Source organism: Balaenoptera acutorostrata, chromosome 8 (assembly GCF_949987535.1).
Source record: "Balaenoptera acutorostrata chromosome 8, mBalAcu1.1, whole genome shotgun sequence".
In the NCBI taxonomy this organism is placed as follows: domain Eukaryota; kingdom Metazoa; phylum Chordata; class Mammalia; order Artiodactyla; family Balaenopteridae; genus Balaenoptera; species Balaenoptera acutorostrata.
Genome location: NC_080071.1, coordinates 3,771,099 through 3,791,587, shown reverse-complemented (window position 1 = coordinate 3,791,587; position 20,489 = coordinate 3,771,099). Strand labels below are relative to the sequence as shown.

Here is a 20,489-nt window from a genome sequence, read left to right as displayed (position 1 = left end):
TGTTCAGCAGTTAGTTGTCCCATGAATGTATTTCTACTGCCAGTCCTGTAGTGCTGAGTGGCTCACAGGTGCAATACTAGTTTTAAGGGGACCAATTATTATTTTTATCCACATTTAAAAATGTCATTTAGTATATTTTGTTAATTTGATTAATTTTCTTATTGTATATCAATTAGAATTCTGTAAGATTTTAAAAAATCCACACACCACATGTAAAAATTTATTGCTTTACTTCATGCCTACCTGCTTAATAAATGAATTTCTTAATATTGGAAATGCTAGTCTTATATTATTAGGCAGGATTTTATTCCATCAAGCAGAAACATCTCTCAGTGTTGTCTTTATCTTTAATAACCCTTAAGTATGGCATGTCAAATGTTATTGATATACAAATGCGTCAAAAACAAATCTCAGAAGATTTTTAGGAAATAATAGATAATTTAGATTTTATAAATAGCATATTACTAGAAAGTAACAATGAAAAGCTGGCAATTAGTCATTCTGCATCTGTATGCATATATACATGTTATATGTGGGAGGACATGTGCACTTATGCAAATATATTCTATAAGATATCCTTACATGGAAGTACATTCATTGCTTATGTCTTCCTAGAAACATCTTAGACTTATTCGTACCTGTATTCTCTCTTTTATTGGTGGATGTTTATAAATATTTGACCTGATTCCTAAGTTATTATATGAAATCATTATATTATATGAATATAATAATGCCTCTGTTTCCCTCCATGTGTAATATCTTGTTCTTTACATTTGGGGTTTATAGGAAATTCTATCTTTCCTTGATGCATCCATGAATGACTGTGTGCACTAAGATGCAGTACATTTGGTTATACTCTGTACTTCAATAGAGTAAAGGTGATATCGGCATTATGAACAGCAATAGGAATAGATAGAAAATTGTCTCTGTCCCTTTATGTAACCTCTGTGCATTCTAGGGTTGGAATTGTACTGATCGGATAGTTAACCCACCACCCAGACAGCCCTATATTTGCTCACCACCAGCACTGCCATTGCCTCCTTTCCAAACTCATGAGAATACCTCAGTTCTCTGGGCTTTGAAAGCACTCGTTATCTCCATACTTGGTACTCCTTAATCTACTGCTTTAATGAGACAGTAGATCATTGACTCCTTAATGTATAATCTATGTGCCCAGCAAGAACATAACAGGTTAAACCAAAACCATAATGGATATTCTTGTTATATCCCCTGTAGAATGTTATAGTGCCTGTAATTAGTATGTGCTTAAGACTAATTATATGTTGAATGAATGAAGAGATGAATGCCTGCAATTTTTAACACTCTAACCCATGGTATGGTATTAAGATCTCTTTTAATAAATGGCACACTTCATTTTGTTAGGCCCTATATTAAATACAGGAAGCATAATCTATATTCTTATTCAGTCAATTGTGTGGTGGTTGAGTAGGACGCTCCATGAGAGCAGGAACATGATCTGTTTTATTCTTTGCTACATACTAGTATCTGGCAGTGTATGGTGCAAGAGAGTTGCCTTACAAATATGTATTGAGTTAATGAATTCTGTGTCAGATAAGGATACTTTCCAGTTTTCCCTGCAGTAGAAGGGCATGTAGAATTACATGAGTCTGATTTAAATACCATATTATTTGATATCCAGAAGCTTATTTATGTTACCTTTCCCTCTTCTCAAATCGTGGCAGTTTCTGAGAGAATAAACAAGTACACACTGGCCCTGGACCAGTCGTAATTATTTGATTCACTCAGTAAATTCTTTGTCATTGACCAACAAAAGATCTCTAATTAAATGAAATAGATAAAAACTTAAGGACTATTTTGCAATTCCTTGATACATTATTTTACTAACACTCATAAGTAGGTATGTGTGTGTGCATGTATGGTGTGTGTGTGTATATATATATATTACATATATATACATATATGTATAAAAACAACTTTAATGTAGTTTGGAATCTAAGACCCAATGTAGGCAACCTATCTCAAAAAATACTTTTAACAATTTTTTAAAAATAAACTTGACATAGTGGTAAGTATTTTTAGTTTTTTGGACCCCTCTTATACCTCTTAAATCAAGAATAGGGTAGTGCACACCTGTTGGGTATTACTACCTTACAAATCTTGACTTTCCTTTAACACAAAATGTATAAAATCTTTTTCTCTCTTTCTGAAAACATAGTGATTTTAATTTATTTCTCTCTCCAAGTTTTCTCTCTTAAATATCACATTGGTACTGTGGTAATTTCTCATAAGATTTTACCATTTTCTTTCTTCTTTTTAGATCATAGTGGAAATAGGGGAACTAGTGGGAGGATCTTGGAAAACTTCAGAGTTCAACAAAAGTTAGATTCAAAAATCTCTAAAATGTAACAGTAGTCTTGATATCATGGGAGATGTTAAGAAAATGAATACACGATTAGGGTCATTATCATGTGCTCCTAAAACTTATTGAGACTTTATCTTTCATAACACTTCCAAACTGTGATTCCATTATGCTTGATTAGAACAAGTATGACATTTTATTTTAAATCTTCTGTACTTACACTGACTTGGTTCCAAATATTCACCATTCCCAGTTCAGATAAGAATAACTTTCCTGGGAATTGATTTTTTCCCCCCATTTTATTATTGCTTCTTTATTAAAGACAAAAAATAGATGTGATTTTTTTAAAGATATAGAAATGAACTTGTTCTTTCATATAAACTTGACTCATCGCTATAACAAAAAAGTAAGTTGATTCCTTTTTTAACTTTTTAATTTAAAAGACTATCTGTTTTATTAAAGGGCTTAAGGAAAAATCAAAATCATTGATTTGTGGATGTGGGGGAATATAAATCCCAGTCATCTAAAAGCTTTGTTATATAATTTTTATCTAGATGTAATTCCATCCAAAATAGTACGGTATGGGACTGGAGATGATAAAGATGTGTTTGTCTTAAGCCTAGACTAACAATGCAATGTATGACACGTTTGAGAAATTTTTACTGCTGCTGAATCTGAGGAAACAATATTGGTAATTAAATTAGATTACACACCCATTGTTTTCTTCTTTTCTATGATTAACAAATTTAATATTCAAATGTAGAGACCCATTATGTTGGGAACAGCTTTTTATAAAAAAGCTCCTCCCTTGCACCGTACACTGCCAAGTACTAGTATGTAGTATTGTATTACACCGGTGGAAAAGAAAGAAAAGCGTTTTCAATCTTTCTGAGATAACCTTTTTGAAATAGAATGGTGGCAGCAGGAAGCTGGATCGTTTTATGGTTCATGTTACCCATAATTATACATGAAGAAACAAAAACCTAATTCCCAGCGTAACTCCAAATAACAAATTAATCATTGAGCAGAAACTAGTAAAACATGGGCCACTTGTTTTAATTGTTAACTCATTTCTCAGAGGCTGATTGGGCATACAACATCTTTATATTCTACTTGAGGAGAAATATTTATATTTAGTTTGATTACATTTGGGATAGATCTACATACTGAACTGAAGAATTATTCCCAAATGATTTTCACCATGATATGCTTTCATTTTGATTGTTACTCTTGGCCCATCTACACAGGAATACAATTAGTGTAAACTCGAAAATACTTTTCATTCAGTTGCCTTGCCGTTGAGAGGTACCTCGGTTTTTTTCTTGAATGAGCTGATTCAGAAAGCTCTTTAGCATTCAAGTGCCAAAGGTATTTTGATTGCATTGTACTATCAAAGTATGTCATATCTAAAGACTAACTATGTCGTAAAAATTGAATATCTATAGGAGTGAGGATTTGTTATATAATTCATATGTCATAGATTTTACTCTTCTATACTGAATGAAGTTTACTTAAGGTATTATGTGTTGATATTTGTGCAAGAAGACACGGGCTAGACTCCAATCACATGAAATACAAAATAAAAACTTGAATAAATAGCAAAACATGATTTTTTACTACATATTATGTTAGTCCATTGGTATTCACTAACAGATACTGATGATATAAAGAAAGACAAACAGTCTCAGAGCAAATTAATGATTAGACTAGAAAAATAGAGTGAAAAATTTAAGTATCAATACAACTAGAACCTTAATTAAGGAATTTACTATTCGTTCTTCCCTACTATAAACATCAATCTTTAGTCAATTTATACTTCAGCCTGCACACAGGTGTTTCATAACACTATAACTCCAAATGGGTGAAAATATCTTATGATTAGGCCCATGAACCTTTTCTATTCTGAGAAATGCACCTTCATGAAAAGATTCAAAATATAACTAATTACACTGAATTATTTTAACTAATGGTTGGGTAAGTGATTTAAATGATGAAAGTATCCTGGGAAATTCTTTTAGAAAATAACCATAATTAAGAAAGAAGTGTAGAAAGGAAAGATATTTAGGGTAGCTTTCCCTATGTGAAGTAAGATTTTTTTGCCACAGTTTATTAAATAAATTCTATGTAATCTATACACATGTATTTCAGATAGGGATTAAGCTATATCAGTTTTTCTGATTTTTGCACTACTGTGATATAGACTGGGTAATTTCTAAGATGTTTGAAGAAAAATGTCAATTAAGACATTAAAAGAGCAGAAACATAATTTTAAATAATCTCAAGTGTATTGCTGTTATTTGTCTGTGTGTATTGATTTTGCAGGTCTGGCCGTGGATCATTTCAGTGAACGGATATACTGGGCTGACCTTGAGCTCTCTGTTATTGGCAGCGTTCTATATGACGGCTCTGATTCAGTAATCTCTGTCAGCAGCAAACAAGGTTTGTGAAGTGCTCTTGTTTTTGCTTTTAATTATCACTGAAAGTATTAAATAATGATACATAAATATAAGTATGAAAGCTTTACATTCTGTATTTCCTCAAATTCTTTCTCTTTTCAACTTACAGCTCTTACTATTCATTACAATTTTCATTCTTACTAGAATAACAAAGAGGCCAGGCCAGAAGAACTTCTTGACTCTAGAACAAACGTGGTTCATTGCTACACGGATTCAAAAAATATTCATTCTGTTTGTTGCTTCCGTGGATATTCTATTCTGAGCAGAACACTTCAAGTAGTCGATATTAGTGCCTGTGAATGCTAATTTTTATTTCAAATTGCAGTGATGAGTAGGAAATGAGTTATTGTATACAGTAAAACATCACAATAAAAATTATTATTTTAGGTAGTTGATAGGGATATTCTCATCCATGTGAAAAGCAATATGTAAAAATGACAACTTACCTCTCACACAAGTGACTGCAGAATCTACATGTGCTCTTCTTTTGTGGCACCCTTTTTGTATCTCCATCTCTGTGTCTACCTCCTATTTTTTACTCTCATTTTTTACTCCTTTCTGTGCCTCACACTTTTTTTGCCTGGCAGTCTCAGTTCTTTCTGATGAAACTAATTGATTTCCCTTCTGTGCTTCTTTCCCTTTCCTACCAAAACCGCTTACCTATTTAACACCAATTGTTCACAATATATACTTGAGGTTTTTATATTTACATATTTTATGTACTGAATATTGCTTTGCTTCCTTTTTTTTTTTTTAAAACAAAAGCAGAGAAGTTTCAAGAAAAATAATTGCATTGAACTTTCACTGTGTCTTTACTGGAAGTGTGTGTTTTTTGTATGATAACCCTAGATGGAAGAAAATTCCGTATTCATGTAATTGATTGCAAAAATTTACCTGTTTTAGCTTAAGTGTACATTTTACTATTTCAAGGAACATTGAAGGAAAATATATGTTAAAAGGCATTTTATGTTTTACAACCTTTAGATAATAAGTGAAATATAAATGTTGTTATTTTACTTGTTTAAATTTCAGTACCAAAAGTTATATTTTTATAAATTCTCTCAAACAATAGCCATTTTGTAAAATATGAAAAATTGTTATTATTATTATTATTATTACTATTCTTATCAGCCATACTAGTCATATGTATGATTACCATTTGCCAGTTTGTTTTCTTAACCCCATTTCTAAAACAGATAATAGTAATGCCAAATTTGGGAGGAGGATTTTACTGTTTAAAATCAGTTCATGATTGATTGATAAAATTGTCATTCAGGTAATCTAATTTGACCACTAATTTTATACAGAACACAAAATGATAATTTTGTAAATTCCTGGTTTTGAGCAATGGATAACATTGGCCTGTAGGCTTTTTGTTGTTATTGTTTGCAAACTGTACAGCAGAAAATATTACTGTGTATAATAAATCCCCTAGCCAATGCTTTGTGATGGTGATGATGATTAAAGTGATGCTGGAAGTGTTTTTTATGTTCTGAGTGACAAGTTTAATATCTCACATATTTCTACTGCTAATAAATTAATCCTAACAACATTACAGCTAATATTAAAAACATTCTAATTCTGAAAGGTTTTTTATGAACAGGAATACGATTTTCTATATGATCTTGGATAAACTTAGTTTTCTTAAGTCTGAGTATTTATATTGCAACTCTTACAGCTCCATTTTTTAAAAATTCTAGGCTTGTTACATCCACACAGGATTGATGTCTTCGAAGATTATATATATGGAGCAGGACCTAAAAATGGTGTATTTCGAGTACAAAAATTTGGCCATGGTTCAGTAGAGTACCTAGCTTTAGATGTTGATAAAACAAAAGGTGTTTTGATTTCTCATCGCTATAAACAACTAGACTGTAAGTATAATATTTTATACTATTGTCTATATTGGCAAAGTTTCTTTCTTATGACTCTCAAAATAAAGTATTTTTAAATTCTTAACTCTATTCATGGCTTAACCCCAATAAGTTAAGTCACTTTAATTTTGATATCACCAGACTTTTCAAATTACCAAAGACAAGAAATAAATAATGCAATAGTTGCTATTTTTGCTAAAACAGGTATGAAAATTTCAGGATTTGTTTGTATTTTCTTGGAATTAGAATTAACTTTGTTATAAAAATTTGTCTCTTATTTTGTTTTTTCTAAATTCTTAATAAAACCTTGTGGGTCTATAGATAAACCACGCAAGTAAGGAAATTTGTCATTAGCCTTTTTCACTCACTGATAACCAAGTAAAAATCATAGCTTTAACATTTCATCTTTAAAGGTATCTGAGGAGAACTGTTCCCAAGGGTTGTATTTTCTCTCATGGTTTATGATTTTTATTGTTACTTTCTTTCCTAGAAAAAAATAGATAAATAATTGACATAGTTATTTTGAAAGATCTGTTTCAAACACAGCCATAAAAAATATCGAAGAACAAAGGAATAAAATGTGGCTGAAATTCTAAGGATCTGTGTTTATGTATGAGTTCACCCTTCAAAAAACTGTTTCAGATTTACTTATAATTACTGTTTATGACAAATAAAAAGGGATTTAACCTCATTTGGTATGATGGTCTGGAAAGGTAACAATTGATATTTACCAAATCAGTTTTGGAAACAGATTAAAACAACATATATCCCCCTAAAACCTTCCTGAAATTCTATTCAGTGTTTTGCTACTCCTTGCTAATGATCTGACACATATGGTTCCAAGGTTATTATGAGGACATTCCCTCTCATCCTCTAGTTCTGTTTGATTCATATTCGTAGTCAAATATTTCCACCTTCATAAAAAATAAATAAATAAAAGTCTGCCCTAAGTATAACAGGTGTTTGATTAGTGGTTCTTACAGAATGAAAGCCACTTTCATAGTCACCATTTCACTACCTAGATACCATTTCTGTTTCATTCTAATGACAGATCCTGCATGGAAAGCCACGCAGCAGCTGTGGCTGCAGAGGATACCGACTGGATAGAAATACAGACAAAAATAAATGTGGTACCCATTTATCCATGCACACAAACTCCTATCTGATGGAAAGGATACCATATTAAACATGTTTTTTAGGGAAAAAAGTCATGTTTTGTTTGTGTTCTGACAGACAACTACATATGGATTTTAAGCCTTTGTAAATACCGGGGTGGGGGGGTGCTGTTTCTGTCTGTTAAACCAGTTTTGAAACTACCTAAATTTGCCGAAGGAAAAGTGACAAAGTAGGTGCTTGAATAGTTTATTCTCCCTCATGGGAAATGTAAAGTAGGGCAAAGTTTCTATTAATGATAAATGTTGGGTAGTAATTTCTTTTCATCTATAAAGGAGAATTGGAATATTGAAATAAGATACTCCCAGTAAAAATTTGATGTTATTTCTTTTCAACATTGCTAATTCATCATTTCACCTTATTGAATTTTATGTTTTTGAAACCAATTGTATTTATAGTTATGTGTTTCTTTTTCTTTTGTTTTGCTTTGATCAGTACCCAATCCATGCTCGGATCTAGCATGTGAGTTCCTCTGTTTGCTGAATCCCTCCGGGGCCACCTGTGTGTGCCCAGAAGGAAAATATTTGATTAATGGCACCTGCAATGATGACAGCCTGTTAGGTAGGTAAACTTCATTATTCTGTAAATAATGAATTACTGTGTACAGTAAATGTTCACAACTACTGAAACTGAGCAGTAATAGCTGCTCAGTCATCACTGATATCATTTCCATGATACCACTGGTTCTTGAATGCCTGTGTGAACTATTCTTTTCTCTGATGGTGACTTTCCGTCACTTCTTTCTACATTTGTTCACAAAGCTGCATTGAGCACTTACTATGCATCGAAGACTAGATTACGAACTTTGATGTCACACACAGAATCAAGAGAGCTGTTTATGTAGCTCCTGTATCGGTAAAGATCATGGTGTTTCTGATGGTGCCATTCTGCTATTAGTTTAAACCCAGCTCCCAAATCCATTTATTCATTTAGCAACTTTATATACGTTTTGGGTGCCAACACTAATTTAGAAACTGATGATCAATTTAGAAAGTAAATCTTAGTTTCCTCTGTGTAAAATTTGATTAACAGTAAATACTACTACTACTACTACTAACAATAAATATTTTGAGGGCTTGTGAGCAAAGCATAACACTGATTTAGAAACAAAGGACTAAGTTAGAAACAAAACTGAAAATATTTCTTCATTCAAGAAGTTTATATTTTAGAAGCTAGAGGTTGGAACAAACATTTAAAAACTTGAAACATTATTTCAGATGCTAGTATGTATTAAATAGCAAAACAGAAAAAAATCAAATGAAAAAAATCAAAACTGAAAATAATGTGATGGGAAAGGGAAAGAGATGTCTCTTGGATATCCAGGCAGACTTTCAATAAGCTTCCTCATATTCAAGACATTAGCCATAATGGGAAAAAATGCTACTAAGAGAAAAGAAAATCAACACATTAATTTTATGTCACAGACAAAAATGCAGTGCTCCAAAAATCACTTGAGGGTCACAGCAAACATTTTTCCAATGAGATACACACTTAGGATCTCTTCATAGCAGGGCTTCCTACCGGTTGTATTTCTCTGTTTGAATGAACTCCTCATGTGAACACAGTGTCTTTGCCCTCAGTCAGCATCTCTACCCCCATATCATTGTCTCATTGTTCTCTGCTGGGGGTTATGCCAGCTGAAGACTTTTGCCTTTCCAAAGGCACTCAGTGTCTAAAACTGTCACAGCTCTTTCATTTAATATGTATTTTTAAGCATTTGATATGCAAAGCGGAAGAGGTTGAAAAGATGAAATGATGAATGACACAAACACCCATAAATACTTATGTGAATAGTGATATAAGCCACAAAAGAGACAGACTTTATACTATCATGAGGAATTAGATGATTATCCAGTTAGAGAATTGATTAGAATTTCCTATAGAATATGACATTAGAACAAGATCTGCAAAGATAGATTATATTTAGATTAAGTAGGAGTGAAGGAGGAGGACACTGAGACAGAGGAAACTGTCTGAAAAGTCACGAAAGCATGGACTGTAAAGAAAATAATGAGTCATTTATTCCAGTTAGTGTGTAGGATGTGCCAAGTGCTGTCGTGGGTGGCAGTTGGAACATTCTTAACGGAGAGCTAAATATGAATCACGATTGGTATTTTGGATGGGTACTTTAGTGCCAGTCATTGAAAAGGGATGCTGTCACTGGTACTAGGGTGCACCCTTCCTCTACCAATTCTCCCAACTAGAGTTGCCGTGATCTCAACTGTGATGGTAGAATAAGAGAATTAAATGAACACTTTCAAACATTATCAGGTACATTTTCCACTCACTGCTCTGACACAGTCACCAATGCTATACTTAACATCTCAGAAACAGATTCTTAAAAACGTCAACAACTCCTTCCTTGTGGAAGATGTGCCTCATTTTCTCTCGTTCCACAGATACCCATAAGCAGTGCTCTCACAGGTGCCTCCTAGGTGCCATGTCTACTTACACTATTGTTTGGGTGGGAGAGACCCCTGGGACAGAGATGAGTATTCTGCACAGAAGTACACAGCTTATGCTACCAGTGTGACTTTTACACTGGTTCAGATATTATAAGTGTTTTTTTTTTTTTCTTATGGTCAAGTTGCAGACAGCTTTTCTTGTTTTTCTTTTATGAGTAAATAAGACTGTCTCTTCTACATAACCTCCCTTTTTCCTCCTTGCTTAATGCAAATAATTTATTCAATAATACAGAATCAACAAATATACAGGAAGAACATGGTCTGGAGTAGAGCTGAGGTGGTGCTTTGGATTAAGCCAAGATCTATCACTTAACTAATATGTTTGGCCCTGTACTGCCTCAGTCTCAGTTCCTTCTGTGTAAAACTGGATTAACAATAAATACTACTACTACTGCCAGTAATAATAATAAATACCTTGAAGGCTTATGAGCAAGGCATATTTTAAGTATGTTATATATATATATATATAATTTCATTTAATCCTCACAAAACTCCAATGATATTATACTGTCATTGCCCCTATTTTTACAGATAAAAAGTTGAAGTATGGAGAGGCTCAATTGACTGTCTAACAATACTTAATAATGGTGGTACTCTAAGGTGGACCTAGGCATTCCACACTCTTAATCATCACATAATACACTCCAGTGTCTCCAAGTCACCCAAAGTACCTATGTCCAGAGTCATTGGAAATACTAGAAATAACATACAGAAAGTGCCTAGCGCAATGCCTTGCAAAAAGTAGACACACAGCACTCTAAAATAAATCTGTCATGAAGTAAGCAAGAAAATGAAGCTATTACCAAATTGTATAGTTTTATGTTTTAAATGAGGAAGCATTTTGTCTAAATATACAACGATCTAAAACTTTTTTAGAAATTTAATTTTACTATTTCAATCCTGCTTGAAAGGCAGGGTTACAGAAACCTCCTCAGTGTTTATTTTATAATTTAAAAGGAAATCTTATATTTTAAATAATCTGAGTGTTAAAAAGTATTCACACTGGCCTCTATATATGAGCCTTGGTTAATGGATGGCTTGGACCACTTCGGTTAGGAATATAAATAAGTGGATTTTAGAATTATTGATTGGTGAAGATAAAAGCCAATTAATTTTCTCCTGACATTAACATTTGATGTAGCCAACTTTTTCAGCTCTTTATAATTACTTGCCTTTCTCTAGCTGCTGTTGTTAAATGATGAGCACACTGAGTATCTTTAATCTTCATGTAAGAAATTTGAAATTCAAATGTTATGCATTCTTGGAGAACTATTCACCTGCTCTTCCCTATAGTTGATTATAATTGCTGGAGCTTGGCTTCTGGGGGTGATTTAGTTATTGACAAAAGCAGCTTCCTTTTTCATTATAGAACTATTACAGTTAGGTTTTGAAAGCATGTAACACTACTTCCATTTCATCAGGCAGTGTTACATTTTTAAAATTTCTGGTGCCTAACGAGGCACATTATAGAAATGCTCCTGTCCTAACATGTAGAGATTTTGAATATCTATGTATTTTCACACAGAACATCTACAGGTGAAAATGAGCCCTCCCGTAACAATCCTAGCTGTGATCATAATACCTTAAATATTGATCTTCCTTGTTCACATTCACAACTCCAGTTAGGATATTTCATGCTGAATGAGTTAGAAATGTTTTGGTAAATTTTAAACTGAGCAAGCATGTTTCACTCGAGATCTTTCTTGAGAACGTGACCTCTATATTCAACTCTTTGCTAGAGATTCCCTCTTGCATTTATATAGGTATCTCCAATTTAATATGTTCAAAGATAAAACAACACTTCAGGTCCTATTGCCCTCGTGTTAGAAACTGAAGAATTATCCTTGGTTTTTCCTTTCCCTCTGATGTGATTTTTATCTTCTAGTTACCTTTAAAATATGTCTACATTATCTATCCCACATTACTCTATTTTAGGCCATCATCTTATCTAGCCTGGACAATTTAAACAGAGTCCTAATAGTCCCCCTGCTTTCAGTTTAACCCCTACCAGTACAGTCATTCTTGGACTTTTTAGACTTTTCAAAGACCTAACATTGCTATGAGGGCAAAGTCCAACATCCAAGGATCTCCTATGACACTCTGCTTATCTCTTTAAATTCACTTCTCTCTTTCAGTTCCTGCCTTCACACTCTGTAATCCAGGTCCAGTCACAGTAACTTTCATTCAGTTTCAACAATGCTCACCTTCTGGTATTCATAGATGCCACTCATGTGAGCTGTATTCTCAGTGCGCCTTATGGGCACTCAATACATAATGCTGAATAAGAATGTTACTGGGTAATTTACCTAGTAAGTTCCTCAATTTCCTGTTGAAATTTAACAATACACCTTGTAGACCCAGATCGCAGGTCTTCATCCTCGTACTATTCTAGTATGGCTAGAACTCAAGTTCTCATTTGTGTGTATGTGTATGGTATATACTTATATACTTAAAAATTTACAAAGTTTTATAATTTTAACTTTTACTTTCCAGTTTCTTATTTAATTTAATATTCACAACAAACCTATGAGTCAAGTTGCACATTTGTCCTTAAGGCTATCTTAAAGTAGAAATAACTAAGGCTCAGATAGGTTAATTGGTATGCCTAGTAAGGGGCAGAACTAGGACTTAAAAACAGGTCTCACTACATCAACTGTCATTTTCTTTATACTCTGTGTATATAGTGCCTCATGAGAGAGTCCTTCATATTACAAATGCAGACTTTAGTAATGCCAACCTGAAGCCTCCTTACATGACTAAGTATTGGAAACTGCAATGCCGAAAATCTCGAAATTTGTCTGACACTGCTGATAGATAGTCTCTGTTTATGACAGTGGTTATGATACTTGAATTATTGTGTCATTTGAAGTCACTGAGGCTCTTTAAGAGGTTTTTGTGATTATTTCAATGATAATTATTCAAGCTTCTGTTATGTCTGTGCCAATGCATCTTGAGTGAAGAATATAGGCTGTTTTGATTTTATTTTATTTCATATAAAATAAGCGTGACTTTAGAAAAGGTATTTTTTGAGTAGAATGCTTCTTAAAATATTGTCAATTGTCTTTGTTCCATTGGACATTATGTCCTGCTCTATGTAGAGCAGTATTTCTAATGGAGCAAGGCCATGTCTACACATACAGAAAAATAATGTGGAAAATGATTCCAAACCAACCTTTATCATAAATCAGGCTCATCATATTTTTAAAAATGATTTTGTGACCCCAAGGAATGACCATCCTTTCTTTCTCTCAGCCAAGATGTATTATATAGGCAGATTGTGCCTAATTATTTTATATATGGAAATAAATGTTTCTGACACTGTTTTATCACCATCTTATATCAAATCTAAGTAATTTTTAGTTTTGTGTGTTAATATATAGTTGATAAGGATGTACATCAAAGAGTATCTTTTCATTTAAATGTTTCCCTATACTAAAAATTATATGTATATATGTTTTTGTATATGCACACTATACTGTATATATGCACTATACATACTATATATATACTCCCTACATACGAACGAGTTCCATAAAGAGAGCATGTTTGTAAGTCCAATTTGTTTGTAAGTAAAACAAAGTTAGCCTAGGTAGCCAACTAACACAATCAGCTATATAGTAGCGTACTGAAATAGGTTTATAATAATTTTCACACAAATAATACATAAAAAACAAACACAAAAAAATAGAGAAAACATTTTTAATCTTACAGTACAGTACCTTGAAAAGTATAGTAGTACAGTATAACAGCTGGCATACAGGAGCTGGCATCGAGTGAACAGGCAAGAAGAGTTACGGACTGGAGTAGGGAGAAGAGGTGAGAGGCAGTAGAGCTGAAGGATCTTCAGCAATAGGAGATGGAGGGCAAGCTGCTATTTCACTCATGCCTGACGTTCAGTACCAGCTACATCATTGCTGCTTTTACGCTTGCTTCCGGACATCCTGGGCTTGAAATAAAGATACTGTACTACTGTACTCTATACAATACTGTACAGTAAAGTACACAAAAGCACAACCACTTGTAGAGGATACAGGCATGTGACAAAGTACACCAGGCATGTGAACTAACTTACGTGATTGGACATGCAAACACACGTTGGCATCTTTGGAAGTTCGCATCTTGAAGGTTTGTATGTAGGGGACTGTATATATATTTATCTTACATATTTCGGTTTGGTTTAATATCAAACACTTCTAAAAACTAGGCCATGTTTGCCCATATCATGAAAAAACCCATATTGGTTGGAAAATATTTTATTTTTAGAAAGTTTCAGTTGGTTTTATTGTTTAATGTTTTAACAAATGTAAGAAATGGTAAACAATGCCTTAAGCCTAAAAAAGAATAAAAGTTAATTCAATATTTGTGTTCACCATTCAACAATGGTTGAAATCTATTTCTCTATTTTCAGATAGTATTTTGTTTCTTCTACTTTTATATTAGGGGTATTTATTTTTGGAATTTTATGGAAAAAAGTGAATCTTAGATTTAATTTTTCTTTATTTGAATTTTTCTTATTCTACCACCTACTGAATGGCATGCTAATCTGTACATTTCTTCTTATAACCAGATGAGTCATGCAAACTGACTTGTGAAAATGGAGGAAGATGCATTTTAAATGAGAAAGGTGATTTGAGGTGTCACTGTTGGCCTAGTTATTCAGGAGAGAGATGTGAAATCAACCACTGTAGCAACTACTGTCAAAATGGAGGAACTTGCGTGCCATCAGCTCTAGGTAAATAACTGAGTGGCATTGTATATTCAAATCATCTGTAATTTTCCTTATATGTGAAAAATCTACAGAAAATACTTAATGCTATGAATATAATTCCTGGTGTCTTAATAACAAATACATTAACAAAAATTAAATCTAATAATTAATTCAGCGTAATCAGTGGCATTTTTTCTAAATTGAGTATATCAATCGAAGTCCAAGTCACAAAAATTAACAATAATAATGATCATTATCTTGTGTTAAGTGCGTACCATTGACAGGGCTCAGGGCTCAGTTCTCATAGATATTCTGACTCTGGCTTAAAATGATGAGGCAAAATCAGTTTTACAACCCTTATCTATTTGACTCCAGAATCTGGTTTTTTTTAAATTGAAGTTTGCCTAATGCTAAAACTCATGTTATTAAAAATTAGATTTATTTTAAATATATACATACTATATCAGTACATCTTAGAGCATCATAATTTCCATCTAAAATCGTAACTACTCTGTTGGCATTGCAATGTAGTATATTCAAAACGTATTGCTTTGAAAACATCAGTTTACTACATATTAGGATATACTTGAGATTCTTATTAATTTATGCTATATCTATGCTCGCCAAAAGTGTTTTCTACAGCACATAAGTGAATACTAAAACATATTTTCCTACTGACTTCTATTAAATTTAAAATATGTTCCCACTGGAAAAAAAATTAACCATAATACATAATAAAAATATAATTTGCAAATTCCAGTATTAGTGCAAAGAAGATTATGCAACTATTAGAGTGAAATCTATGTACATTTAATTCTCCTACGATAACTGCAGATTTAGGTAGTCAGATGGAAAAGCAATCCGTATGATCTTCACGTCCCATATATGGTTAATTTCTTTCTTACTGGGATTTCTCACTGCTTCTATTGCTTAAGCTATTCCTTAAAGTATTTAGCATAATGCTAACTGAAAGAGCCACATGAAGAAGCATTTTCAATGGAGTTCAGGAGAAGCAAGCTGTTTTCTGATTTGCATTCTAAGAGTAAAAGCAATACTATTTCTTTGATAGTTTGATAGTTTTATACTTATAAATATTTTTGACTTATGATTAATTGATAATTAAGATAATTGTAACTACTCAATAGAATTCTGAAAAAATATTCAGCAGGTTGATTGAACTAAAAAAGGCACTAGGAGTCTTACTACATATATTCATTCTGCCTGAGGGGGAGCTAGTCCATAAAGTATATTCTATTGCTATGGGAAAAACTATAGTACTGAGACCTTCGTTGAATATGCAAATGAGAATCCATTGAATGTATGGTAAAAGGGTGTGACCTGTAATTATATTTCAGCAACACACGTACCACTTAGCTTTAGAGAAGAAGCTTCTCTTATGCAAATGAGTTGTTTAGGGTTTTATTATTTAATTGTTAACTTAATTTTCTCATTAAGATAAAAAAAATCTTTGGGTTGTGACCAGACGATTTTCTTATATTTATCTTTGGAAATATTTAAGCCAGCTAGATAAAGAGTTCGGCACTCCAAACTATGGCTACCTATTCAACCTGCAATCAGTGCACAGGGACAAATCTCTGTGAAACATTGAATTTGCTATCCTGTTAATGGATCCTGAAATATATATATATACAGCACAACTTTTGATGTTTCATTCAAATCATTTGTCCAGACCTTGCTGCATTCTTAAAATCCATAGTATATCAAGTTTATCTATGCACCCAGAGTATTAGATCTTGATTTACATAGATAATATGTTCAGAAAAAATTATATTTCAAATTAGTAATATAAATGAGTTCTCATATGAATTCAACTTGAGATATAGCCATGTAGTTTATTGTCTTATAGCATCTAATAATTAATAATAATATAATAGCTAATTAAGTCATTTACAAAGCATTTTTTACTTTTAAAAATGTGGTTTTATAAAACATTGTTTGATATTATAGACTGTAGAACCTCATTATCTCCACACAAATGTTAATTTGTGAAACAAATCCCAGTGGGAAACTCATAGATTTATTCATTGTCGGTTTACTTCCAGTTAAGCCTTTGGCAAACTCCTATGTGGACACTATATAACTAGGGTTTGGGGCAGCCTTAATTAAACTTTATAAGTTTGTGACAGTTGTATAGAACTATAATAATTGAACAAAGGAAATGTCACCAGTTAATTAAAGGCACACATCTGAGAGGCATAATTAAAATTTTACATGTAGGAATAAATTTTTCCTCATTCCTTAAGGTTTTTTGTAATAAAGAAAACTAAAAACTAGATATATGAGCTGTATCCATATAAGAAGGTACTACAAAATGAAATAGCTTGACATTGATTATATCAACAAGGATCCATGTAGTTAATTTCTGTGACCTGCTCATAGGAGGATACATTTAAGATAAAGTTTGCATTGGCAAAGCAATGGAAAATAGAATAAAACATTGAATTATTCAATCATTTTATATAGAAAATAGAGTATAATTTATGGAATTTTTTTTCATCACAGATATAATGGATATTTATGTAATTATATGTACAATTAATCTTCACTTTTATGAATATTTATTCTCTAAGATATGTTCATTCTGTGTGGTATTTTCCATACTCTTATAGGTCTGTTATTTAGACTTTTAATGTTTCTATCAAAATGAATCAGGGTTTTCTACACAATTGATTTAGAGGAATGGAGCAAGAAATTTTGTAAATTTGGGAAAATATTCTCAAATACTCCCACTCAAAGTTTGGAATTATGCATAAAGGAAGGCAATTCTAATTTGGGAAGTTTAAATATATGTAAAACTGGCTAGGTGAAGAGATGATGGTGCAATTTTTTATAGTAGGCAATTCATTTGTATTGAATTATTTAAATGAAGTCAACAAGAAGACAGCAGAAGCTCTCTTTGTGGTGCCCCCTGTCACCACATCTGTGTATTTTGGCAGTGAAAGATTTTATTCCCAGAAATGAAGCCAGAGGAAAGAGGGCTCCCTTGAGGAAAGAAAAAAATCAAAATCTTCTCACTGCAATGGAAAGGGCCCTTATAATAGCCAAGTAGATGGAGATAATTTTCTATCTCATTTATTCAAGATCTTTCTGTCCAGACAACTGCCCCAAATATGTTGGTAGCATATGTGACTGCCATCAATTATGATCAAATATGACAGCCCTAAAAATGTTTGCTCAAAGGCAAGTTAAGCTAGGAAATTTGGGGCACCTTCGAAACAGCATGAAACAGATGATGAAACATATATACTGTCTCTCAAGTCACATATATATCTGGCTGTAAAGTACACAGTCACCTAATTAATATCTTGATAAAGGGTGAACATACATTTAAACAGTCCCTCTTTGTTTTTCTTTCACTTTATATTTAAATGATGGCTGTTTTTAATTTAAATTAAGCTTGATGTCTTAGCTCACTTAACATAGATATTGATTATATTTAGAAAGTGGTAAAAGCTGGATATTTGGTCCTATTTGCTTTTTAAGAATCCAAGAGAATAAGTTGAAAATATAAAATTGAAAACGTAAAATAGTACATATAGTTTAACAAATAAGCAACATAGGAATATGTAGCTATGACAAATCAATGGAAAAAACACACAAAAAACATAAGGAGCAAGTGGCAGAACATGCACATATATGAACACAAACGTATATAAAAGCAGAGAAAAGAGGGAAAAGAGGGAGGAGGAGCCCAGTCAGACATAGGTGAAACCAGCATTCTTAAATCAGTACCAGAAGAAAATGTTCATGGTACAAGCCTTGCAGCAAGCAATTTTGAATTACTCAGCAAGAGTTTGCAGGGCAGAAATAGACATACATGTAGAGAACAAACGTATGGACCCCAAAGTGGGGAAAGCGGTGGCGGGGTGGTGGTGGTGGGATGAATTGGGAGATTGGGATTGACATGTATACACTAATATGTATGAAATGGATAACTAATAAGAACCTGCTGTATAAAAAAATAAATAAAATTCAAAAATTTTTAAAAAAACAAAAAACAAAACAAACAAAAAAGTTTCAATGTCCTTTAACTAAATAATGTCACTTTTAGAAATATATTCCAAAGGATTACATAATAATAAAAAGTAAAATATTTAGAAGTGAAAATGTTCAATGTAGTATTGTTCATAATATAAAATTGGAGATAAAAACCTAAATTCAAGTAGTTAATATATAAAATATAGCATATCTAAAAGATGAATATTATACAATAAACAAAACTATAATTGTAAACTACATAGTAATAGAGAAAAATATTCACATTTTATTTTAAAGTTAAAAAGCACAAGAAAAAACCTGCTTGTATACTATGAGCCCAATATGGAAAAATTGCATATGTAATAGGTCCTTCATTATATTTCCGTATTTTCTAAATGTTCCACCATGCTTTATTGTTAGAATCAGAAATTAAAATAACACTACTTATTATCATTGTCAGGATCATGATAATTAATATATATTGGACTGCTTACTAAGTGCCGGGCACTGTTCTTGGTCCTTGAACCTTCATAACAAACCTATGAGAGAATGAAAGTAAGATTCTCTCTAATCGTGCTGCTGGCTTCATGAGTCATAGTTACTGGTTCGTTTGGACCATATGGTGAGAGCAATACTGAACTATTTAGTCTTATAGCTCTCTAGGCTAATGTCAGAAGGCTTGAGTTGGCTTACTTGTATTCACAGAAAAGACAAAAATGTTTCAGTCTCATTTCCACAGTGCTGGCTAAAAATGAACGTTCCATAAGTATAAATAGATTGTGACCTATAATTTGAAACATGTCAGAATATATTAAGTAGTACCTGGGGGGGAGCTGGATAAAGCCCACGGTTCTTTCTTTTCTTTGTCAGGCTTTGCTGAATAGTTCTCTGTAATCTTTGTAATACTTAAGACTACCCAACAGCTATAGTCAACTTGCTAAAATTATGTATAAACGGGCACTCACTTTCAGTCCAGAAAAACATTATATTAAGTGGAAAAGTAGAATGTCAAATCTCTTTATTGAAAAGACTAGCAATTTTTTAAAGCATTCAAAACTTTTATTACTTGAATCTAAGTCAGAAGTGAAGGCAGATTTCACAAAGGAGAGTAGTCTTGGGGGTTAGAGGTCAGGAGACAGGCTTTCTGATTGCAATCCAGTAAGTAACTGAATGATGCTATGATGGTTTGTCTCTTGGCTTATTATTTTATTCTGTAGGAAGGAACAAGAATGTAGCTTTTGTCCAAATAGCAAAGACGTTTTGACTAAAGATGTATGTAACTTTTAGATAGCATTTTCAGAGAGGAACATTAAATGTAAATGTGTATAAATATGCCCTGCAGTTTAAATGTCAATTAAATGCTTTTATTACTTAGACTCAATGTGTGTGTCAGACTATTTGAACTAAACAATGACTGAATGCATAGAAAACTAGTTAGGTATAAAATGTTATAACCAGGGACAAAAATTTACA

At 32.6% G+C, this 20,489-nt stretch overlaps 1 protein-coding gene across 1 annotated transcript in view; it reads left to right on the top strand.

The window, feature by feature from the left end:
• Positions 1-20,489, top strand: part of LRP1B (LDL receptor related protein 1B) — a gene marked incomplete at its 5' end in the record, with an annotated part of 1,526,008 nt that overhangs the window by 1,427,455 nt on the left and 78,064 nt on the right. The window contains 4 exon segments of the mRNA XM_057550915.1: positions 4,664-4,780; positions 6,498-6,671; positions 8,280-8,405; positions 14,877-15,041. Of these exon segments, the coding sequence (XP_057406898.1) occupies positions 4,664-4,780; positions 6,498-6,671; positions 8,280-8,405; positions 14,877-15,041 (582 nt within the window).